The 26224-nt window shown below is 37.9% G+C and overlaps 1 protein-coding gene across 1 annotated transcript in view; it reads right to left on the minus strand.

The window, feature by feature from the left end:
• Window positions 1-18063, minus strand: part of LOC128657130 (gastrula zinc finger protein XlCGF26.1-like) — a 180846-nt gene extending 162783 nt beyond the window's left edge. The window contains exons 1-4 of the mRNA XM_053711375.1: window positions 17951-18063; window positions 8424-8529; window positions 2264-2368; window positions 1183-1330 (exon numbers count right to left, since the gene is read on the minus strand). Coding sequence (XP_053567350.1) covers window positions 1183-1330; window positions 2264-2368; window positions 8424-8492 — 322 coding nt within the window. The 5' untranslated portion in view covers window positions 8493-8529; window positions 17951-18063. The remainder of the gene's footprint in view (window positions 1-1182; window positions 1331-2263; window positions 2369-8423; window positions 8530-17950) is intronic.
• Between the last annotated feature and the right edge of the window lie 8161 nt (window positions 18064-26224).

Raw genomic sequence — 26224 nt, forward strand, 5'->3', positions numbered from 1 at the left:
AGGATTTCAGTATCTCTAATCCTATTGGCTGATTTCAAAATTTCAACTAATAGGAATGCAAGGTACCCCACAATTGATTGTGGTACCTTATATTCAATCTTCAGTGTACGACGGACATCGGATGAAGAGGAGCCTCCATGCCACCGAGGAACGCCACCGTTGAGGACCACCCCTAAGGATCCACGCATCGGGGAAGACAGCTCCGCACCGTGCCACCTTCGTTCCAGATGAAGATAGAAGATGATGGAGCTGTCTGGAAGAAGACCCTCTCCGCCGGACTTCAGGAACAGTGAATATCTATTTGGGGCTTAGTCTTAGGCTTTTTTTGTTTAGATTAGGGTTTTTTGGGCTGGAAAAGAGCCGATAGCCCTTTTAAGGGCAGTAAAAGAACGGAATGCCCTTTTAAAGGGCAATGCCCATACAAATGCCCCTTTAGGGGCCATGGGTAGTTTAGTTTTTTTTTAGTGTTAGGTTTTTTTATTTTGGGGGGTTTGATGTGTGGGGGGGTTTACTTTTAGGGGGTAATTGGTCATTTGTTTAGGTAAAAGAGCTGTTTAACTTAGGGCAATGCCCTACAAAAGCCTTTTTAAGGGCTATTGGTAGTTTAGTATTAGATTAGGAGGTGTTTTTTAATTTGGGGGGATTCTTTATAGGGGTATTAGTTTAGGTTTACATTTTTTATTTTTGATAGCTTTGTTAATTTTTTTCTGTAATTTTACATTTTTTTTTATTTTGTGTACTTTTAGCTTTGGGGTTTGTAGTGTTTTTTTTTTTTTTTTTTAAATAGACTGCCCTCTGGGCAGGCTTATCGCCTAGTATGTATATAAACATTTACATAAATATTTATATTTGCTGCCCATCTCTGCGAGACCCCCCTTCGTTGAGCTAGTTCTCATGCCATGTCTCACGGAGCCTATGGAAGCGTGCTCTCATGAGCACAATGCTTCCCAGCAATGTGAATGCAAGGTTGTGTTTCCATTGCGGCTAACTTGTAATACCAGTGCACATTTGCGTGCTCCGGTATTACTCAGTGGAGCGCAAATATCACTTTCGCGAAAGTGATATTTTGCGCTCCACTTGTAATCTAGCCCTATGTATTAATTGGAAATGTACTCTTTATCAGTCAGTTCTGTAGTGTATGTGCATTCCCTGAGTGAGATATTTATTACTACACAGTGTTACCTGAGCTCTCATTTCCTGGGATCTCCATAGTCCTTAGTGCTTGGTGAGTCTCCATCATGACGTCCTTGTAAAGCTCCTTGTGTCCCTCTATATACTCCCACTCCTCCATAGAGAAATACACAGCAACATCATCACACTTTATAGGCACCTGAAACACACACAACTCATTCAGCACTGACACAGGGACTGGTTCTGTCACACACTTTTACTGACAGAGCCAGGATAATGTTACTGAGACCATACAGAAGGTAGGAAATACACACAGGGCAGGTGACTCAGCAATGGGAAGTGCACTACTGTGTTCTAGGCCTCGCACCATCAGTATTGCTTGATTTGGTATTAGAAGTTATTACTTAAAGAATTTAACAAAAGACTGGAATCTGTTTTCTTTGAAATGTGGCAATTTTGTGGGCATCCTTGGTGATTATGCAGAAAATATTATGTAAATTCTTGGTTATATATAATATTATAGTCGTGTATACTGGAGTTTAATTTCAGATTTCCTGTGCTTTTAAAGTGAATGTAAAGTGAACACGACTGCCTCACGGTATTGTATAGACTTTTAAAAATGAGCCTGAGTTTAATTCATGCAATTTTTTATATTTATTTTCTTAAATTTATACTGCTCCGACTATAAGCGCAGCTCTCCTGCCCTCCATATTGTCTAATTGATTGACAGATGACGATTCTTAAAACTACTAATCCTTGTTTCCCCCCATGGGGCGTTCAGCCCCTTTGCATAAATGTCACGGCCTGGGGGGAAACAAGGATTTGTTGTTTTAAGAATCGTTATCTGTCAATCAATTACACAATATGACGGGCGGGAGAGCTGCGCTTATCGGCAGAGCAGTAAAAAGGTAATAATTTAGGAAAATAAATATAAAAAAATTACATGAATTAACCTCAGGCTCATTTTTAAAAGTCTATACAATACCGTGAGGCAGTCGTGTTCACTTTACATTAACTTTAATGTTTATACACAAATATATCTATTTTTAGGCTCTCCAATAAAAAACAAAACTAATACAGCCGGTCGCAGGGACACAAAGCTGTTATTATGACACATTCCATCAGCTCTCACCTCCTCTGTCAGCAGGTACATGATCTGCAGGGTGTGGGTTAGTATCCTCTCTGTTGTCATCTTGTCCCCGGTCATGTGACTCACTGTCAGTGAGTTAGTCACATGCTGCAAGAGTGAAACGTAAAAACATCACTGACTCCTCTTAAAGGGATATTCCAGCCAAAAAGAACACATTGGTGCATTTCAGTATTAAACAGAAGCAATTTTGTAATATAAATGCATTAAGAAAAATGCTTCTAATAAAAGCTATAGCTGTTTCAAACGTGTATTTAAGTATGCACCGTGCACCAGCATTTTTAACACAGCACTTGCTCAGAGAGCCTAAAGTGCTTGTAGCATCTGGTAATGACTCAACTTGTTAATTGCTGACATGATACAAGCCCCAGTGATGATCTGAGCAGCTACATTATTTAAAATGTGGGTGCAGTGACAATATCTAGCTATGCTTTACATGCACGTGCAGAGAGAAATGTTAACACAAACACAGTGATAACTTTTACTAGAAGCATTTTTGCTAATACATGTATATTGCTAATATCTTTCTATTCAAAGATATAATTAATCGATGTGCATTTAAATTTTGACTGGAATGTCCCTTTAAGTGTATATCCTGTTATAATATTCTCCATCTCATCATGGTCACATTCTGAGCACTTGTGTAAAACTTAGCTGGTGAGTTTAGCATGACAGTAAACTACACAATGTGACTGTTAAACACCATCCTAGTTAAAGGAACATTACACATTCATGATTCAGATAGAACATGCAGTTTTAAACAAACTATCTAATTTGCTTCATTCCCTTGGTAACCATTGCTGAAATGCAGTATAGTGAACTAGGTGCTGATTGGTGGCTGCACATATGCTTCTTGTCATAGGCTCAACTGATGTGTTAAGCTACCTGGGTATAGAAAGAATGAAGCAAATATAATACTAAAAGTAAATTGAAAAGTTATTTAAATGTGTCTGCTTTATCTGAATCACAAAATAAAAATTTTGGGTTTCGTGTCCTTTTAAAGGGTCAGGAAACCCCAACATTTTCTTTCATGATTCTAATAGAACATACAATTTGCTTCATTATCTTGTTAAAGGAATAGCATTGCACTACTAGAAGCTTGCTGAACACATCTAGCTAACCAATCACAGGAGTTAAATGTGTGCAAACATTAATCAGCCGTTACCGCCCTCTAGTGTAGGATAAGTGCATAGCTTCACCAATAATAAATTATATGATCTAATTAGTTAGAGAATGTAATCTTTTTCAATTGTATATCTGTATAGTATATCACAGCAATTAAGCCCTTTGTGGGTGTTAAACACAGACTTAAATATCACTAATAATAATTAATATGATCTAATTAGTTAGAGAATGTCATTTCATTAGAAAGGCCCTTTAAAAGGGACTTTAAACACTTTTAGATGGCAATACAAAATGATCAATTGTAAATATAAAAAAAGTCTGCAATATATCTTCATTATTTATTTTGTCCCCCTTTCCTGTAGTACTATTCTGAATTTGTGAGCTTTCAAGTTCCCTTTAGAAATGGAAGTGCAGAACACTGTTATATTCCACACAGCCATTGGCTGAAACTCGTGACCTATTTATGACTGTCTCTAATTGGCTATAGTAGAGAAGGTAACCTAAGTTACAATATGGCAGCTCCCATTGTTTTATGGACACTAGAACTTTTCACTTATTTTTTTCAATATTTAAACAACAAATTACACTTTAAAAAATAGGGGGGGGGCGGAGCCAGCCACAGAAGAGACAAGACATACAGTTCATGAGCTCCTGATAAATTAATTGATTTAGGGTTATATTTCCCAGATCTAAGCAAAGCTCCTGATCTACACTTACAAATAGGGAAAGCAGCCTGTTTAAAGACCCAGTTGGCAAATCTTTGGATAGTTGCTAAGGCAATTTCCTAGACCTTAATTGATTGGATTGACCACGAGGTAGCAGTGACTGTAGGCCTCAGAGACGCAGACTGATGTGAATGGAACTCTCTTTCATATAACCAAACATGGAAAAATTTTACTTACAGGTACAAACACTGCTTAATGATTTCAAGGAGAAGATGTATCACAGTTTAGATAACCTACTGCCTACAACTAAGGTTCACTCTATAAAAGAGGTCCACCTAATCTCTGGAATGGTGGAGGGTGCAGAACTGATAGCATACCGCAAGAGTTCTCAGCTAAATGTGAGGGGATCCACGTCGGAGCAGGAGCCTGACCACTTCAAGCAAGTCCCCTATGAGAGCAAGATATACAGCCCGCAAACTTTCTGCCTAGATGAGGGAGATATGGATATTTCTATGGGCTGGAGTATGAGCACCTTACAGTATCCTATGGAGCCTCCCTTACACGATATACATGTGAGAACATCCAAGCGACTCACAACAGAGAGGGACTTAGCTTCTCCGGATCTGCTAGGGGACAGTCTGGGCGCCGGTGGTGATCCTCGGCAGTCCGCTGGTGTCCTGACAATCCCTGATGGATTGCACTCTAGCACAAGTATTCCGGCGATTAATTCTGGCATAATTCCCGCAGGTGATAAACAAGCATGGCTGCACTTGCAGTGTGCTCAGTGCTCATACTACTGTTTCCTTAACGCAGTCAGTGTTGGCTAAAGCAGCAGGGCTTCCTACAGTAAGAGAAGATAAGTTCTCTGTATACTTAAGACTCTCTTCTACTGACTGCTAATCTATAAGACACTCATTGATATTAAAACATTTATTTTGGCACAGAAGGTCAATGTTGTTGTCAGATGGACTTGCTATGGTTTATCCTCTTACTCTTTGCATATTTTTTTTTTTTGTGCCTTCAATATGTTAAAACAGCCTACACACTGAGAGACACTGACGAAATTTTGTGATGTGTTTAGTTTGTGCAGACCTTGATATTTGTTTTATTACAGGTTTTTGGTTTGCTTACTTGTCATTTTTTTTTTCTCTCACTGTTTCCTTTCCACAGGAATTACGTGCTATATAATGACTGTAGTGCCGGATCCACCAGAAGAGCTTAGTAATATGGATAGATATATATCCCCATAGTTTGCTGAATAGGTCAGCTGTCATCTAATAGCAATACATTGTTGGGGTAATTAGCGAATCTTTTAGCTTAGATCATCTTCCCAGCATAATAGGCATTAAAACTTTGTATGTTGCATCATGTAATGGGGGCACTGTGCTCTGTGGGCTAGATGTCTATATGTCAGATATTTATTAAGCTATTTAGACCTATATCTCGTGAGCTCTTTACATAAAAACAAGGCACACAGCAGAATGTGGCTTTAAAATAATATTCACGGAAGGAAGATGCAATTGCCACTTTGCGCCACTAGAGAGGAGTCATGGTTTGTGTATAACTTGTATATATCGCAAATTACTGTGCTCAATTACTTTATTACTTTTGCCTCCCCTAAGACTCCTAGCCCTGTATTTATAGAGATGTTAACCCCAGGCTTACTACATATCTTTATACATATATACATGAGCTATGATCAGGTAGTAATATGTGTTCTCCAATGTGTCTCACTTTCTAAGGATTCTGGTCGATTCACTACCAAGTGGTGGAAAGTTTCTGCTCCCCCAGGCGACTGCAATGTTCCTTCACTTGAATTATTTGTTTCACAGATGGGGCATAGCATAGCTAATATTCACTTATCTACTTGTATGCATTACTTTGCAATATAATGTAAGGGGATACATAAGTATCTGCTGCGTTTGCTTACAATACAGTGCAAATAGCCTAATTTGAGTGTTAAAGGTTATTTGTTAAAAAATATTTTTTGGTTAAGATGTAGGGCTGGGGACCCTAGACACATATTGAGCTATTTTAATCGTTAACCTGGATATTGGTTGACATCTTCATTGATAAGGGAAGGATTTCGATTCACCTTCTCTGTACCTCACATAAAGTAAGTTATAGGACGGCATTCCTATGTTTATCCCACTAATGTTGAGCCACATATCATAGTAATATATTTATGAAGCGCTCCTCAATTTTATTATGCTCAATTACTCCCTAGATTGGATCAAGTTAGTTAGCCCAGGGAACTATTGTTATTGCTATTGCAGAAAATACTCTCTACTCCGCAAGTGATACCTACAACCACGAATCCCCTTCCTGATTTTAATATCCTATGCAATTCTAGTATTTTTATTTTTCAAGCACCTTTAACACTGCGGTTTCAATGAAGCATTTTTCATAAATATTATAACCTTGGTATTTGGAACTCTACTATTGGTCCCTAGCAGTACATGAGTGTGAGCATGCCATCAGAGTTTCCATTAAGTGAGTGGAGCTACTTTCCCATTATATGTTGAGAAATATGGTGATTTTGGGGTACTCCCCTCACTAGTACACGTTGTGGGGGTTGTGGGCTCCGCTGCCAGCGGCCAAAGCGGTGTGGGCCTCTATAATTATGAGTAGATTGTAGTATAACCCTGTTCCTTTCTCTTTTTTTTTTTGTTAGACGTGGAACTAAGACCTCAAGGTAAAAGCTTTAACATTAGTATGTCGCCCCCACCCTACACCTCTATAGCTAATAATTGTATATTCCAAATATACCATAAGGCTTCCAAGATTTAAAAAAAAGGTCCAAAGGAGACCAACATCCAACATCTTTCAGTAAATAGCTTTATAGCTAATCATCGCAATTTTTAACGTTTCAGAGCATAAAACCTCTTTTGTTTTCTAGTACCTGTTACCCATCGCACCTTAACCACCACCTCCCTCCCCCCACGCATAATGTGCCTCCTAGTTTAGGAGGACTACAACTGCGGCTTCTCTTGCCTATGCCGCAACTGTCACTATAGTGTTGACTCTACCTATCACCCCTAGCCCAGTAGGACTGACTAATATAACTTAACAGTTGAGTCTGCAATTTTAAAGTATTTTTAAATTGCCTTCTTCGAAGCTATTAAGTCCATGATAGGGCCCAAAAGTGACCCATTGTATCAGTTTGAAGGCTTCACTACTAATTCTATATTAAAATTAAAATTTGAGGTCTTGATATAGAGACCCGTAAGTGGTCTACTATAATTGGTTTAACCTTCAGTTGTTGTACTATATTTTTGTTGATTTTGGGCCCGAATGTGACCTCTTAAAAAGATCTGAAGGTTTAAAATGTTTGCCTTGGCATGTTGCTGAATTGTTTTTCTTTTTGCAGCAATTGTTAGCACTAATTGTTTGTGCCATATAGATCGCAACTACTGTTTATTACTAGTGCAACCATTATAAGTAACCCATAAGATGTAACTTGCAACAAGCAATTTCAAAATGTTATTGTATAATGCTGCAATTCCTTGTCTGTATGCTGAATCAATACCTCAATAAAAATATATAAAAAAACTTTAAAAAATACATCTACATGTTACTCTCAGATTGAGCTTTTCTTTGAATGAATCAATCTATCTAGCATTTATTTAGTGTTTAATGTCCCTTTAAAGTGTCAGTAAACCTCAAAAATAATGTTATAGAATTCTGCACATAGTGCAGAATTATATAACATTATATTAGCCTTATCTTTATAAAACATAATATTCCCTTTTGATTTTTTTAAAACAATGACATTTTTTCAGACCCGCTCTCTGTACTCTTCTGAGCGGGTCTGTTTTTTTCACACAGCGCATCGGGCCAGCTGTATAGTCACAGCCTGGCCCGACCGTGCCATTATACACAGTGCAGCTCGCTCCTGCTGTCTGAAAAACTCTCATTGTTTTAAAAAAATCAAAAGGAATATTATGTTTTATAAAGATAAGGCTAATATGTTATATAATTCTGCACTATGTGCAGAATTATATAATATTATTTTTGAGGTTTACTGTCCCTTTAAGTGCAGCATTACAAAAGGTCTGCACAAATAATACATGTTTTATAAATGCTAAAGGCAACCTAAAGAGCTACATATTGCTGGTCTGTGTATGGGATTGATGGAACAAATAACAAAAGGCTGCTGTAAAATAACGGTCTCCTCTGGTAAATTTCTACAACAGAATATTCCCAGAACAAATTTACACTTTTGTATTTGCACAAACACCTTAAACACTGGATCTTTCTTTTCCTCTGAGCATCTGTCACCTCTTGTTGCTAAGCAACTAATACACATATTCACTGCAGAAGGTTACCGTGGTGTCGTTATGATGTTTTCTCACCTCTCCTGTCAGCAGGTAGAGAATCTCCAGGATGTGATTCAGGATCTGCTCAGGCAGCTTCTTCTTCATCTTGTTCGTGGTCAGTGATTTTGTGTAACACTGAGACCTGCAACAGTGGCACGTACATGACAGAAATTACAGATATGGGTATAATGGCCATACATACACCAACAAATATACATATGCATCTATCTAATCTATACACACATCTAAACTCTGCCTGTGAAATATATACGTAAATGTGAATATATATATATAATATAAATATATACAGGTAGCCCTCAGTTTACGCTGAGGTTAGGTTCCAGAAGGAATGGTTGTAAATCAAAACCCAGTTTATAATGTAAGTCAATGGGAAGTGAGGGAATTAGATTCCAGGCCCCTCTCAAAATTGACATAAGTAACACCTAATACATTATTTTTAAACCTTTGAAATGAAGACTTTAAATGCTAAACAACATTATAAACCTAATTAAATAATCACATAACAGACTGTATCATCAAACTAAGTTTAATGAACAAAACCATTTTTTTACTTGCACTACTTGCATTTTTCTGCAAACAGTTCTCTGCATTGTTAGCATGTTAGATAATATTGGGTCTGCACCTATTCTATGCATTTCAATCTGGACTGATTAAGCAGTTAGGCACCCTCACCTCAAGCAGCTGGACAGGAAGATAATAGGGAAGTGGCTGCTAAATCTTGCTGCTTTGAAAGCTGCTCTATAGCTAATGTCTGTTCTGTGTACACAGATTAACTTCAGTCTGCTAAGCTTGCTTAACTTTGCTGCAACACAAGCGGACAGCTCCACCTACTTGCTATTTTAATTAGTGCACTGCTTTTCAATAGCAGTCACATGACTGGGGAAAAAAGGTTGTTATTCTGAAACGGCGCAAATTGAACCGGCATAAACCGAGGGCCACCTGTATGTGTATATATATATATATATATATATATCATAAACATATACAAACATACCTACTTATAAATCAGACACACATTCACTAAACTGATGAAAATCCCTATTTTGGTTTAATCCATAAGCAATGGAATAGGAGGTTAAGAGGGGAGCCTGAGGTTGTGTTTGAGTGAAGGAGAGGGAGTTCAGAGAGTGAGCATGGGCTGTGTGTGAAAAGGAGACTTACAGGGGAACAGTCATAGACATAAAGATATAAAAATGACTATGTTTGCAATTTGAATGACACTTTTTTTTTTTTTAAAATCCACAGTAAAAAGTACCCATACTTTGCTCTATTGTAGAGGGGTCATTGTGTGAGATAGCTGCAGTAAAAATGTATTGACACAATATGATTTTTTGGTTTTTAACCCTTAGTGAAGTGGTGGAAAATCACTACTTTTGCAATTTGTGTGACATTTGGGGCCCAATATTTTTAAAATTCCACAGTAAAAAGCATGCAAACTTTTTGATATTTTAGAGGGGTGATTGTGTCAGATAGTTGCAGTGAAAACTTACTCGCACAATGGGAGATTTTGTTTTTACCTTAACGTGAATGTAAAGTTTGAGGAATGAGTGCCCGGTTTTTAATAATCCTATTAAAAACAGGGGCACTTTCATTCATCAAACTTTAAATTACACTGCTTTTGTTAAAATACTTACCTTTTCTTTCTGCAAGCCAATCCAGCGCTTCCTCCGCAAGCCTCTGACGACGTCAGAAATGATGATTCCGGCCTTCCACCAATCACGGCGTTGCTTTGGGCAATGATTCCCTGGGGGGGAAGCCGTGATTGGAGGATGCCGGAATCGTCATTCCTGACGTAAGAAGAGGCTTGCGACGGGGTGGAGAAGTGCTGGAGCGGCTTGCAGAAAGAAAAGGTAAGTATTTTAACAAAAGCAGTGTAATTTAAAGTTTGATGAATGAAAGTGCCCAGGGATAGGCAAGGTGTCCGTACACGGACACTGGTGTCCATGACTAGCCCTTGCAGTGTCCGCCACAACCTTAGTATATCTTTTCTTTCTGATTAAATAATAGGAATAAAAAAAATATGTAGTGTGAATAAAGTTAGTGGCTTGTCAAGAGACTGCTAGTGATATTGGGTGATAAGTTATGGAATAAATAAAGCCTGAGTGAAATACTGGATGTGTATCTGTATAATAACACCCAGTAGTGACACAGGCACATGGGTATAGCCAGAGGAGGGCTGGTTATAGAATCAGTGGTATCTGCATCAGTATAATAACACCCAGCACTAAATAATGACACAGTAGTGACACTGGCACATGGGTATAGCAAGAGGAAGGCTGGTTATAGGATCAGTGGTATATGCATCAGTATAATAACACTCAGCGCTATATAATGACACAGTAGTGACACTGGCACATGGGTATAGCAAGAGGAAGGCTGGTTATAGGATCAGTGGTATCTGCATCAGTATAATAACACCCAGCACTATATAATGACACAGTAGTGACACTGGCACATGGGTATAGCCAGAGGAGGGCTGGTTATAGGATCAGTGGTATCTGCATTAGTATAATAACTCTGAGCACTATATAATGACACAGTAGTGACACTGGCTCATGGGTATAGCCAGAGGAGGGCTGGTTATAGTTTCAGTGGTATCTGCATCAGTATAATAACACCCAGCACTATACAAAGACACAGTAGTGACACTGGCTCATGGGTATAGCCAGAGGAGGGCTGGTTATAGGATCAGTGGTATTTGCATCTGTATAATAACACCAAGCACTATACAAAGACACAGTAGTGACACTGGCTCATGGGTATAGCCAGAGGAGGGCTGGTTATAGGATCAGTGGTATCTGCATCAGTATAATAACACCCAGCACTAAATAATGACACAGTAGTGACACTGGCACATGGGTATAGCAAGAGGAAGGCTGGTTATAGGATCAGTGGTATCTGCATCAGTATAATAACACCCAGCACTATAAAATAATGTTTTTAATTTCAAAATGTGCCTTGGTGTCCTTCACTAAGGTCTGTACTTTGGAAAAGGTCCTCCATAGCCTTTGTCTGTGCCTATCCCTGAAAGTGTCCCTGTTTTTAATAGGATTTAAAAAAAAACGGGCACTCATTTCTCAAACTTTACATTCACTTTAAGTGGAAATGTTGGAAAATTACTATTTTTGGAATTTGAGTAATATTAGAAACTCAAAATGTAAAATATTCTACAGTAAAACGTCTACATAATGTGTGATACTATACGGGGCCAGAGTGTGAGATATGTGCAGTGTAAATATATGCTGTATTAGTAGAATGATAAAAATAATTTTATCTTTATGCAGAATTATATTAAAATGTCAATTCATTGGTACTGAGATTTTACTAATTTATTACAAAAATGCTTACGCTTTGTTCAGTATTTTTTTAATGTAAAAAATAAATGCAACACAGTTAAAACATTTCTTATTAGCACAAATGTATGGTACAGCTGTCTTAATAAAGTGCAGAAAACTCCAGTCACCTACAGATATTTATAGAGGTTCCCTCTGCCTCACACACACACACTTTCTCTGTGTTTTTTTTATTGGTTTTTATTTTCTTTTTGGCCTGTATGACCCCTAGCACCCTCCCTTAACTTTTTTTGCAGACCAATATAACACTAATTTATCTTTCCCCCCAGCTGACTTAAAGTATACTCACAATAAGTCTAAGGAACATTCACAGACCCACATTTGCAGCTGAAACTGCTCTCTGCATCAGGTAGTTACAGGTAGGTAGCATCTGGTAATGACTCAACTTGTTAATTGCTGACATGATACAAGCCCCAGTGATGATCTGAGCAGCTACATTATTTAAAATGTGGGTGCAGTGACAATATCTAGCTATGCTTTACATGCACGTGCAGAGAGAAATGTTAACACAAACACAGTGATAACTTTTACTAGAAGCATTTTTGCTAATACATGTATATTGCTAATATCTTTCTATTCAAAGATATAATTAATCGATGTGCATTTAAATTTTGACTGGAATGTCCCTTTAAGTGTATATCCTGTTATAATATTCTCCATCTCATCATGGTCACATTCTGAGCACTTGTGTAAAACTTAGCTGGTGAGTTTAGCATGACAGTAAACTACACAATGTGACTGTTAAACACCATCCTAGTTAAAGGAACATTACACATTCATGATTCAGATAGAACATGCAGTTTTAAACAAACTATCTAATTTGCTTCATTCCCTTGGTAACCATTGCTGAAATGCAGTATAGTGAACTAGGTGCTGATTGGTGGCTGCACATATGCTTCTTGTCATAGGCTCAACTGATGTGTTAAGCTACCTGGGTATAGAAAGAATGAAGCAAATATAATACTAAAAGTAAATTGAAAAGTTATTTAAATGTGTCTGCTTTATCTGAATCACAAAATAAAAATTTTGGGTTTCGTGTCCTTTTAAAGGGTCAGGAAACCCCAACATTTTCTTTCATGATTCTAATAGAACATACAATTTGCTTCATTATCTTGTTAAAGGAATAGCATTGCACTACTAGAAGCTTGCTGAACACATCTAGCTAACCAATCACAGGAGTTAAATGTGTGCAAACATTAATCAGCCGTTACCGCCCTCTAGTGTAGGATAAGTGCATAGCTTCACCAATAATAAATTATATGATCTAATTAGTTAGAGAATGTAATCTTTTTCAATTGTATATCTGTATAGTATATCACAGCAATTAAGCCCTTTGTGGGTGTTAAACACAGACTTAAATATCACTAATAATAATTAATATGATCTAATTAGTTAGAGAATGTCATTTCATTAGAAAGGCCCTTTAAAAGGGACTTTAAACACTTTTAGATGGCAATACAAAATGATCAATTGTAAATATAAAAAAAGTCTGCAATATATCTTCATTATTTATTTTGTCCCCCTTTCCTGTAGTACTATTCTGAATTTGTGAGCTTTCAAGTTCCCTTTAGAAATGGAAGTGCAGAACACTGTTATATTCCACACAGCCATTGGCTGAAACTCGTGACCTATTTATGACTGTCTCTAATTGGCTATAGTAGAGAAGGTAACCTAAGTTACAATATGGCAGCTCCCATTGTTTTATGGACACTAGAACTTTTCACTTATTTTTTTCAATATTTAAACAACAAATTACACTTTAAAAAATAGGGGGGGGGCGGAGCCAGCCACAGAAGAGACAAGACATACAGTTCATGAGCTCCTGATAAATTAATTGATTTAGGGTTATATTTCCCAGATCTAAGCAAAGCTCCTGATCTACACTTACAAATAGGGAAAGCAGCCTGTTTAAAGACCCAGTTGGCAAATCTTTGGATAGTTGCTAAGGCAATTTCCTAGACCTTAATCGATTGGATTGACCACGAGGTAGCAGTGACTGTAGGCCTCAGAGACGCAGACTGATGTGAATGGAACTCTCTTTCATATAACCAAACATGGAAAAATTTTACTTACAGGTACAAACACTGCTTAATGATTTCAAGGAGAAGATGTATCACAGTTTAGATAACCTACTGCCTACAACTAAGGTTCACTCTATAAAAGAGGTCCACCTAATCTCTGGAATGGTGGAGGGTGCAGAACTGATAGCATACCGCAAGAGTTCTCAGCTAAATGTGAGGGGATCCACGTCGGAGCAGGAGCCTGACCACTTCAAGCAAGTCCCCTATGAGAGCAAGATATACAGCCCGCAAACTTTCTGCCTAGATGAGGGAGATATGGATATTTCTATGGGCTGGAGTATGAGCACCTTACAGTATCCTATGGAGCCTCCCTTACACGATATACATGTGAGAACATCCAAGCGACTCACAACAGAGAGGGACTTAGCTTCTCCGGATCTGCTAGGGGACAGTCTGGGCGCCGGTGGTGATCCTCGGCAGTCCGCTGGTGTCCTGACAATCCCTGATGGATTGCACTCTAGCACAAGTATTCCGGCGATTAATTCTGGCATAATTCCCGCAGGTGATAAACAAGCATGGCTGCACTTGCAGTGTGCTCAGTGCTCATACTACTGTTTCCTTAACGCAGTCAGTGTTGGCTAAAGCAGCAGGGCTTCCTACAGTAAGAGAAGATAAGTTCTCTGTATACTTAAGACTCTCTTCTACTGACTGCTAATCTATAAGACACTCATTGATATTAAAACATTTATTTTGGCACAGAAGGTCAATGTTGTTGTCAGATGGACTTGCTATGGTTTATCCTCTTACTCTTTGCATATTTTTTTTTTTTGTGCCTTCAATATGTTAAAACAGCCTACACACTGAGAGACACTGACGAAATTTTGTGATGTGTTTAGTTTGTGCAGACCTTGATATTTGTTTTATTACAGGTTTTTGGTTTGCTTACTTGTCATTTTTTTTTCTCTCACTGTTTCCTTTCCACAGGAATTACGTGCTATATAATGACTGTAGTGCCGGATCCACCAGAAGAGCTTAGTAATATGGATAGATATATATCCCCATAGTTTGCTGAATAGGTCAGCTGTCATCTAATAGCAATACATTGTTGGGGTAATTAGCGAATCTTTTAGCTTAGATCATCTTCCCAGCATAATAGGCATTAAAACTTTGTATGTTGCATCATGTAATGGGGGCACTGTGCTCTGTGGGCTAGATGTCTATATGTCAGATATTTATTAAGCTATTTAGACCTATATCTCGTGAGCTCTTTACATAAAAACAAGGCACACAGCAGAATGTGGCTTTAAAATAATATTCACGGAAGGAAGATGCAATTGCCACTTTGCGCCACTAGAGAGGAGTCATGGTTTGTGTATAACTTGTATATATCGCAAATTACTGTGCTCAATTACTTTATTACTTTTGCCTCCCCTAAGACTCCTAGCCCTGTATTTATAGAGATGTTAACCCCAGGCTTACTACATATCTTTATACATATATACATGAGCTATGATCAGGTAGTAATATGTGTTCTCCAATGTGTCTCACTTTCTAAGGATTCTGGTCGATTCACTACCAAGTGGTGGAAAGTTTCTGCTCCCCCAGGGGACTGCAATGTTCCTTCACTTGAATTATTTGTTTCACAGATGGGGCATAGCATAGCTAATATTCACTTATCTACTTGTATGCATTACTTTGCAATATAATGTAAGGGGATACATAAGTATCTGCTGCGTTTGCTTACAATACAGTGCAAATAGCCTAATTTGAGTGTTAAAGGTTATTTGTTAAAAAATATTTTTGGTTAAGATGTAGGGCTGGGGACCCTAGACACATATTGAGCTATTTTAATCGTTAACCTGGATATTGGTTGACATCTTCATTGATAAGGGAAGGATTTCGATTCACCTTCTCTGTACCTCACATAAAGTAAGTTATAGGACGGCATTCCTATGTTTATCCCACTAATGTTGAGCCACATATCATAGTAATATATTTATGAAGCGCTCCTCAATTTTATTATGCTCAATTACTCCCTAGATTGGATCAAGTTAGTTAGCCCAGGGAACTATTGTTATTGCTATTGCAGAAAATACTCTCTACTCCGCAAGTGATACCTACAACCACGAATCCCCTTCCTGATTTTAATATCCTATGCAATTCTAGTATTTTTATTTTTCAAGCACCTTTAACACTGCGGTTTCAATGAAGCATTTTTCATAAATATTATAACCTTGGTATTTGGAACTCTACTATTGGTCCCTAGCAGTACATGAGTGTGAGCATGCCATCAGAGTTTCCATTAAGTGAGTGGAGCTACTTTCCCATTATATGTTGAGAAATATGGTGATTTTGGGGTACTCCCCTCACTAGTACACGTTGTGGGGGTTGTGGGCTCCGCTGCCAGCGGCCAAGGCGGTGTGGGCCTCTATAATTATGAGTAGATTGTAGTATAACCCTGTTCCTTTCTCTTTTTTTTTTTGTTAGACGTGGAACTAAGACCTCAAGGTAAAAGCTTTAACATTAGTATGTCGCCCCCACCCTACACCTCTATAGCTAATAATTGTATATTCCAAATATACCATAAGGCTTCCAAGATTTAAAAAAAAGGTCCAAAGGAGACCAACATCCAACATCTTTCAGTAAATAGCTTTATAGCTAATCATCGCAATTTTTAACGTTTCAGAGCATAAAACCTCTTTTGTTTTCTAGTACCTGTTACCCATCGCACCTTAACCACCACCTCCCTCCCCCCACGCATAATGTGCCTCCTAGTTTAGGAGGACTACAACTGCGGCTTCTCTTGCCTATGCCGCAACTGTCACTATAGTGTTGACTCTACCTATCACCCCTAGCCCAGTAGGACTGACTAATATAACTTAACAGTTGAGTCTGCAATTTTAAAGTATTTTTAAATTGCCTTCTTCGAAGCTATTAAGTCCATGATAGGGCCCAAAAGTGACCCATTGTATCAGTTTGAAGGCTTCACTACTAATTCTATATTAAAATTAAAATTTGAGGTCTTGATATAGAGACCCGTAAGTGGTCTACTATAATTGGTTTAACCTTCAGTTGTTGTACTATATTTTTGTTGATTTTGGGCCCGAATGTGACCTCTTAAAAAGATCTGAAGGTTTAAAATGTTTGCCTTGGCATGTTGCTGAATTGTTTTTCTTTTTGCAGCAATTGTTAGCACTAATTGTTTGTGCCATATAGATCGCAACTACTGTTTATTACTAGTGCAACCATTATAAGTAACCCATAAGATGTAACTTGCAACAAGCAATTTCAAAATGTTATTGTATAATGCTGCAATTCCTTGTCTGTATGCTGAATCAATACCTCAATAAAAATATATAAAAAAACTTTAAAAAATACATCTACATGTTACTCTCAGATTGAGCTTTTCTTTGAATGAATCAATCTATCTAGCATTTATTTAGTGTTTAATGTCCCTTTAAAGTGTCAGTAAACCTCAAAAATAATGTTATAGAATTCTGCACATAGTGCAGAATTATATAACATTATATTAGCCTTATCTTTATAAAACATAATATTCCCTTTTGATTTTTTTAAAACAATGACATTTTTTCAGACCCGCTCTCTGTACTCTTCTGAGCGGGTCTGTTTTTTTCACACAGCGCATCGGGCCAGCTGTATAGTCACAGCCTGGCCCGACCGTGCCATTATACACAGTGCAGCTCGCTCCTGCTGTCTGAAAAACTCTCATTGTTTTAAAAAAATCAAAAGGAATATTATGTTTTATAAAGATAAGGCTAATATGTTATATAATTCTGCACTATGTGCAGAATTATATAATATTATTTTTGAGGTTTACTGTCCCTTTAAGTGCAGCATTACAAAAGGTCTGCACAAATAATACATGTTTTATAAATGCTAAAGGCAACCTAAAGAGCTACATATTGCTGGTCTGTGTATGGGATTGATGGAACAAATAACAAAAGGCTGCTGTAAAATAACGGTCTCCTCTGGTAAATTTCTACAACAGAATATTCCCAGAACAAATTTACACTTTTGTATTTGCACAAACACCTTAAACACTGGATCTTTCTTTTCCTCTGAGCATCTGTCACCTCTTGTTGCTAAGCAACTAATACACATATTCACTGCAGAAGGTTACCGTGGTGTCGTTATGATGTTTTCTCACCTCTCCTGTCAGCAGGTAGAGAATCTCCAGGATGTGATTCAGGATCTGCTCAGGCAGCTTCTTCTTCATCTTGTTCGTGGTCAGTGATTTTGTGTAACACTGAGACCTGCAACAGTGGCACGTACATGACAGAAATTACAGATATGGGTATAATGGCCATACATACACCAACAAATATACATATGCATCTATCTAATCTATACACACATCTAAACTCTGCCTGTGAAATATATACGTAAATGTGAATATATATATATAATATAAATATATACAGGTAGCCCTCAGTTTACGCTGAGGTTAGGTTCCAGAAGGAATGGTTGTAAATCAAAACCCAGTTTATAATGTAAGTCAATGGGAAGTGAGGGAATTAGATTCCAGGCCCCTCTCAAAATTGACATAAGTAACACCTAATACATTATTTTTAAACCTTTGAAATGAAGACTTTAAATGCTAAACAACATTATAAACCTAATTAAATAATCACATAACAGACTGTATCATCAAACTAAGTTTAATGAACAAAACCATTTTTTTACTTGCACTACTTGCATTTTTCTGCAAACAGTTCTCTGCATTGTTAGCATGTTAGATAATATTGGGTCTGCACCTATTCTATGCATTTCAATCTGGACTGATTAAGCAGTTAGGCACCCTCACCTCAAGCAGCTGGACAGGAAGATAATAGGGAAGTGGCTGCTAAATCTTGCTGCTTTGAAAGCTGCTCTATAGCTAATGTCTGTTCTGTGTACACAGATTAACTTCAGTCTGCTAAGCTTGCTTAACTTTGCTGCAACACAAGCGGACAGCTCCACCTACTTGCTATTTTAATTAGTGCACTGCTTTTCAATAGCAGTCACATGACTGGGGAAAAAAGGTTGTTATTCTGAAACGGCGCAAATTGAACCGGCATAAACCGAGGGCCACCTGTATGTGTATATATATATATATATATATCATAAACATATACAAACATACCTACTTATAAATCAGACACACATTCACTAAACTGATGAAAATCCCTATTTTGGTTTAATCCATAAGCAATGGAATAGGAGGTTAAGAGGGGAGCCTGAGGTTGTGTTTGAGTGAAGGAGAGGGAGTTCAGAGAGTGAGCATGGGCTGTGTGTGAAAAGGAGACTTACAGGGGAACAGTCATAGACATAAAGATATAAAAATGACTATGTTTGCAATTTGAATGACACTTTTTTTTTTTTAAAATCCACAGTAAAAAGTACCCATACTTTGCTCTATTGTAGAGGGGTCATTGTGTGAGATAGCTGCAGTAAAAATGTATTGACACAATATGATTTTTTGGTTTTTAACCCTTAGTGAAGTGGTGGAAAATCACTACTTTTGCAATTTGTGTGACATTTGGGGCCCAATATTTTTAAAATTCCACAGTAAAAAGCATGCAAACTTTTTGATATTTTAGAGGGGTGATTGTGTCAGATAGTTGCAGTGAAAACTTACTCGCACAATGGGAGATTTTGTTTTTACCTTAACGTGAATGTAAAGTTTGAGGAATGAGTGCCCGGTTTTTAATAATCCTATTAAAAACAGGGGCACTTTCATTCATCAAACTTTAAATTACACTGCTTTTGTTAAAATACTTACCTTTTCTTTCTGCAAGCCAATCCAGCGCTTCCTCCGCAAGCCTCTGACGACGTCAGAAATGATGATTCCGGCCTTCCACCAATCACGGCGTTGCTTTGGGCAATGATTCCCTGGGGGGGAAGCCGTGATTGGAGGATGCCGGAATCGTCATTCCTGACGTAAGAAGAGGCTTGCGACGGGGTGGAGAAGTGCTGGAGCGGCTTGCAGAAAGAAAAGGTAAGTATTTTAACAAAAGCAGTGTAATTTAAAGTTTGATGAATGAAAGTGCCCAGGGATAGGCAAGGTGTCCGTACACGGACACTGGTGTCCATGACTAGCCCTTGCAGTGTCCGCCACAACCTTAGTATATCTTTTCTTTCTGATTAAATAATAGGAATAAAAAAAATATGTAGTGTGAATAAAGTTAGTGGCTTGTCAAGAGACTGCTAGTGATATTGGGTGATAAGTTATGGAATAAATAAAGCCTGAGTGAAATACTGGATGTGTATCTGTATAATAACACCCAGTAGTGACACAGGCACATGGGTATAGCCAGAGGAGGGCTGGTTATAGAATCAGTGGTATCTGCATCAGTATAATAACACCCAGCACTAAATAATGACATAGTAGTGACACTGGCACATGGGTATAGCAAGAGGAAGGCTGGTTATAGGATCAGTGGTATATGCATCAGTATAATAACACTCAGCGCTATATAATGACACAGTAGTGACACTGGCACATGGGTATAGCAAGAGGAAGGCTGGTTATAGGATCAGTGGTATCTGCATCAGTATAATAACACCCAGCACTATATAATGACACAGTAGTGACACTGGCACATGGGTATAGCCAGAGGAGGGCTGGTTATAGGATCAGTGGTATCTGCATTAGTATAATAACTCTGAGCACTATATAATGACACAGTAGTGACACTGGCTCATGGGTATAGCCAGAGGAGGGCTGGTTATAGTTTCAGTGGTATCTGCATCAGTATAATAACACCCAGCACTATACAAAGACACAGTAGTGACACTGGCTCATGGGTATAGCCAGAGGAGGGCTGGTTATAGGATCAGTGGTATTTGCATCTGTATAATAACACCAAGCACTATACAAAGACACAGTAGTGACACTGGCTCATGGGTATAGCCAGAGGAGGGCTGGTTATAGGATCAGTGGTATCTGCATCAGTATAATAACACCCAGCACTAAATAATGACACAGTAGTGACACTGGCACATGGGTATAGCAAGAGGAAGGCTGGTTATAGGATCAGTGGTATCTGCATCAGTATAATAACACCCAGCACTATAAAATAATGTTTTTAATTTCAAAATGTGCCTTGGTGTCCTTCACTAAGGTCTGTACTTTGGAAAAGGTCCTCCATAGCCTTTGTCTGTGCCTATCCCTGAAAGTGTCCCTGTTTTTAATAGGATTTAAAAAAAAACGGGCACTCATTTCTCAAACTTTACATTCACTTTAAGTGGAAATGTTGGAAAATTACTATTTTTGGAATTTGAGTAATATTAGAAACTCAAAATGTAAAATATTCTACAGTAAAACGTCTACATAATGTGTGATACTATACGGGGCCAGAGTGTGAGATATGTGCAGTGTAAATATATGCTGTATTAGTAGAATGATAAAAATAATTTTATCTTTATGCAGAATTATATTAAAATGTCAATTCATTGGTACTGAGATTTTACTAATTTATTACAAAAATGCTTACGCTTTGTTCAGTATTTTTTTAATGTAAAAAATAAATGCAACACAGTTAAAACATTTCTTATTAGCACAAATGTATGGTACAGCTGTCTTAATAAAGTGCAGAAAACTCCAGTCACCTACAGATATTTATAGAGGTTCCCTCTGCCTCACACACACACACTTTCTCTGTGTTTTTTTTATTGGTTTTTTATTTTCTTTTTGGCCTGTATGACCCCTAGCACCCTCCCTTAACTTTTTTTGCAGACCAATATAACACTAATTTATCTTTCCCCCCAGCTGACTTAAAGTATACTCACAACAAGTCTAAGGAACATTCACAGACCCACATTTGCAGCTGAAACTGCTCTCTGCATCAGGTAGTTACAGGTAGGTAGCATCTGGTAATGACTCAACTTGTTAATTGCTGACATGATACAAGCCCCAGTGATGATCTGAGCAGCTACATTATTTAAAATGTGGGTGCAGTGACAATATCTAGCTATGCTTTACATGCACGTGCAGAGAGAAATGTTAACACAAACACAGTGATAACTTTTACTAGAAGCATTTTTGCTAATACATGTATATTGCTAATATCTTTCTATTCAAAGATATAATTAATCGATGTGCATTTAAATTTTGACTGGAATGTCCCTTTAAGTGTATATCCTGTTATAATATTCTCCATCTCATCATGGTCACATTCTGAGCACTTGTGTAAAACTTAGCTGGTGAGTTTAGCATGACAGTAAACTACACAATGTGACTGTTAAACACCATCCTAGTTAAAGGAACATTAAACATTCATGACTCAGATAGAACATGCAGTTTTAAACAAACTATCTAATTTGCTTCATTCCCTTGGTAACCATTGCTGAAATGCAGTATAGTGAACTAGGTGCTGATTGGTGGCTGCACATATGCTTCTTGTCATAGGCTCAACTGATGTGTTAAGCTACCTGGGTATAGAAAGAATGAAGCAAATATAATACTAAAAGTAAATTGAAAAGTTATTTAAATGTGTCTGCTTTATCTGAATCACAAAATAAAAATTTTGGGTTTCGTGTCCTTTTAAAGGGTCAGGAAACCCCAACATTTTCTTTCATGATTCTAATAGAACATACAATTTGCTTCATTATCTTGTTAAAGGAATAGCATTGCACTACTAGAAGCTTGCTGAACACATCTAGCTAACCAATCACAGGAGTTAAATGTGTGCAAACATTAATCAGCCGTTACCCGCCCTCTAGTGTAGGATAAGTGCATAGCTTCACCAATAATAAATTATATGATCTAATTAGTTAGAGAATGTAATCTTTTTCAATTGTATATCTGTATAGTATATCACAGCAATTAAGCCCTTTGTGGGTGTTAAACACAGACTTAAATATCACTAATAATAATTAATATGATCTAATTAGTTAGAGAATGTCATTTCATTAGAAAGGCCCTTTAAAAGGGACTTTAAAACACTTTTAGATGGCAATACAAAATGATCAATTGTAAATATAAAAAAAGTCTGCAATATATCTTCATTATTTATTTTGTCCCCCTTTCCTGTAGTACTATTCTGAATTTGTGAGCTTTCAAGTTCCCTTTAGAAATGGAAGTGCAGAACACTGTTATATTCCACACAGCCATTGGCTGAAACTCGTGACCTATTTATGACTGTCTCTAATTGGCTATAGTAGAGAAGGTAACCTAAGTTACAATATGGCAGCTCCCATTGTTTTATGGACACTAGAACTTTTCACTTATTTTTTTCAATATTTAAACAACAAATTACACTTTAAAAAATAGGGGGGGGGGCGGAGCCAGCCACAGAAGAGACAAGACATACAGTTCATGAGCTCCTGATAAATTAATTGATTTAGGGTTATATTTCCCAGATCTAAGCAAAGCTCCTGATCTACACTTACAAATAGGGAAAGCAGCCTGTTTAAAGACCCAGTTGGCAAATCTTTGGATAGTTGCTAAGGCAATTTCCTAGACCTTAATCGATTGGATTGACCACGAGGTAGCAGTGACTGTAGGCCTCAGAGACGCAGACTGATGTGAATGGAACTCTCTTTCATATAACCAAACATGGAAAAATTTTACTTACAGGTACAAACACTGCTTAATGATTTCAAGGAGAAGATGTATCACAGTTTAGATAACCTACTGCCTACAACTAAGGTTCACTCTATAAAAGAGGTCCACCTAATCTCTGGAATGGTGGAGGGTGCAGAACTGATAGCATACCGCAAGAGTTCTCAGCTAAATGTGAGGGGATCCACGTCGGAGCAGGAGCCTGACCACTTCAAGCAAGTCCCCTATGAGAGCAAGATATACAGCCCGCAAACTTTCTGCCTAGATGAGGGAGATATGGATATTTCTATGGGCTGGAGTATGAGCACCTTACAGTATCCTATGGAGCCTCCCTTACACGATATACATGTGAGAACATCCAAGCGACTCACAACAGAGAGGGACTTAGCTTCTCCGGATCTGCTAGGGGACAGTCTGGGCGCCGGTGGTGATCCTCGGCAGTCCGCTGGTGTCCTGACAATCCCTGATGGATTGCACTCTAGCACAAGTATTCCGGCGATTAATTCTGGCATAATTCCCGCAGGTGATAAACAAGCATGGCTGCACTTGCAGTGTGCTCAGTGCTCATACTACTGTTTCCTTAACGCAGTCAGTGTTGGCTAAAGCAGCAGGGCTTCCTACAGTAAGAGAAGATAAGTTCTCTGTATACTTAAGACTCTCTTCTACTGACTGCTAATCTATAAGACACTCATTGATATTAAAACATTTATTTTGGCACAGAAGGTCAATGTTGTTGTCAGATGGACTTGCTATGGTTTATCCTCTTACTCTTTGCATATTTTTTTTTTTGTGCCTTCAATATGTTAAAACAGCCTACACACTGAGAGACACTGACGAAATTTTGTGATGTGTTTAGTTTGTGCAGACCTTGATATTTGTTTTATTACAGGTTTTTGGTTTGCTTACTTGTCATTTTTTTTTCTCTCACTGTTTCCTTTCCACAGGAATTACGTGCTATATAATGACTGTAGTGCCGGATCCACCAGAAGAGCTTAGTAATATGGATAGATATATATCCCCATAGTTTGCTGAATAGGTCAGCTGTCATCTAATAGCAATACATTGTTGGGGTAATTAGCGAATCTTTTAGCTTAGATCATCTTCCCAGCATAATAGGCATTAAAACTTTGTATGTTGCATCATGTAATGGGGGCACTGTGCTCTGTGGGCTAGATGTCTATATGTCAGATATTTATTAAGCTATTTAGACCTATATCTCGTGAGCTCTTTACATAAAAACAAGGCACACAGCAGAATGTGGCTTTAAAATAATATTCACGGAAGGAAGATGCAATTGCCACTTTGCGCCACTAGAGAGGAGTCATGGTTTGTGTATAACTTGTATATATCGCAAATTACTGTGCTCAATTACTTTATTACTTTTGCCTCCCCTAAGACTCCTAGCCCTGTATTTATAGAGATGTTAACCCCAGGCTTACTACATATCTTTATACATATATACATGAGCTATGATCAGGTAGTAATATGTGTTCTCCAATGTGTCTCACTTTCTAAGGATTCTGGTCGATTCACTACCAAGTGGTGGAAAGTTTCTGCTCCCCCAGGGGACTGCAATGTTCCTTCACTTGAATTATTTGTTTCACAGATGGGGCATAGCATAGCTAATATTCACTTATCTACTTGTATGCATTACTTTGCAATATAATGTAAGGGGATACATAAGTATCTGCTGCGTTTGCTTACAATACAGTGCAAATAGCCTAATTTGAGTGTTAAAGGTTATTTGTTAAAAAATATTTTTTGGTTAAGATGTAGGGCTGGGGACCCTAGACACATATTGAGCTATTTTAATCGTTAACCTGGATATTGGTTGACATCTTCATTGATAAGGGAAGGATTTCGATTCACCTTCTCTGTACCTCACATAAAGTAAGTTATAGGACGGCATTCCTATGTTTATCCCACTAATGTTGAGCCACATATCATAGTAATATATTTATGAAGCGCTCCTCAATTTTATTATGCTCAATTACTCCCTAGATTGGATCAAGTTAGTTAGCCCAGGGAACTATTGTTATTGCTATTGCAGAAAATACTCTCTACTCCGCAAGTGATACCTACAACCACGAATCCCCTTCCTGATTTTAATATCCTATGCAATTCTAGTATTTTTATTTTTCAAGCACCTTTAACACTGCGGTTTCAATGAAGCATTTTTCATAAATATTATAACCTTGGTATTTGGAACTCTACTATTGGTCCCTAGCAGTACATGAGTGTGAGCATGCCATCAGAGTTTCCATTAAGTGAGTGGAGCTACTTTCCCATTATATGTTGAGAAATATGGTGATTTTGGGGTACTCCCCTCACTAGTACACGTTGTGGGGGTTGTGGGCTCCGCTGCCAGCGGCCAAGGCGGTGTGGGCCTCTATAATTATGAGTAGATTGTAGTATAACCCTGTTCCTTTCTCTTTTTTTTTTTGTTAGACGTGGAACTAAGACCTCAAGGTAAAAGCTTTAACATTAGTATGTCGCCCCCACCCTACACCTCTATAGCTAATAATTGTATATTCCAAATATACCATAAGGCTTCCAAGATTTAAAAAAAAGGTCCAAAGGAGACCAACATCCAACATCTTTCAGTAAATAGCTTTATAGCTAATCATCGCAATTTTTAACGTTCAGAGCATAAAACCTCTTTTGTTTTCTAGTACCTGTTACCCATCGCACCTTAACCACCACCTCCCTCCCCCCACGCATAATGTGCCTCCTAGTTTAGGAGGACTACAACTGCGGCTTCTCTTGCCTATGCCGCAACTGTCACTATAGTGTTGACTCTACCTATCACCCCTAGCCCAGTAGGACTGACTAATATAACTTAACAGTTGAGTCTGCAATTTTAAAGTATTTTTAAAT

Source organism: Bombina bombina, chromosome 4 (genome assembly GCF_027579735.1).
Source record: "Bombina bombina isolate aBomBom1 chromosome 4, aBomBom1.pri, whole genome shotgun sequence".
Taxonomy (NCBI): Eukaryota; Metazoa; Chordata; class Amphibia; order Anura; family Bombinatoridae; genus Bombina; species Bombina bombina.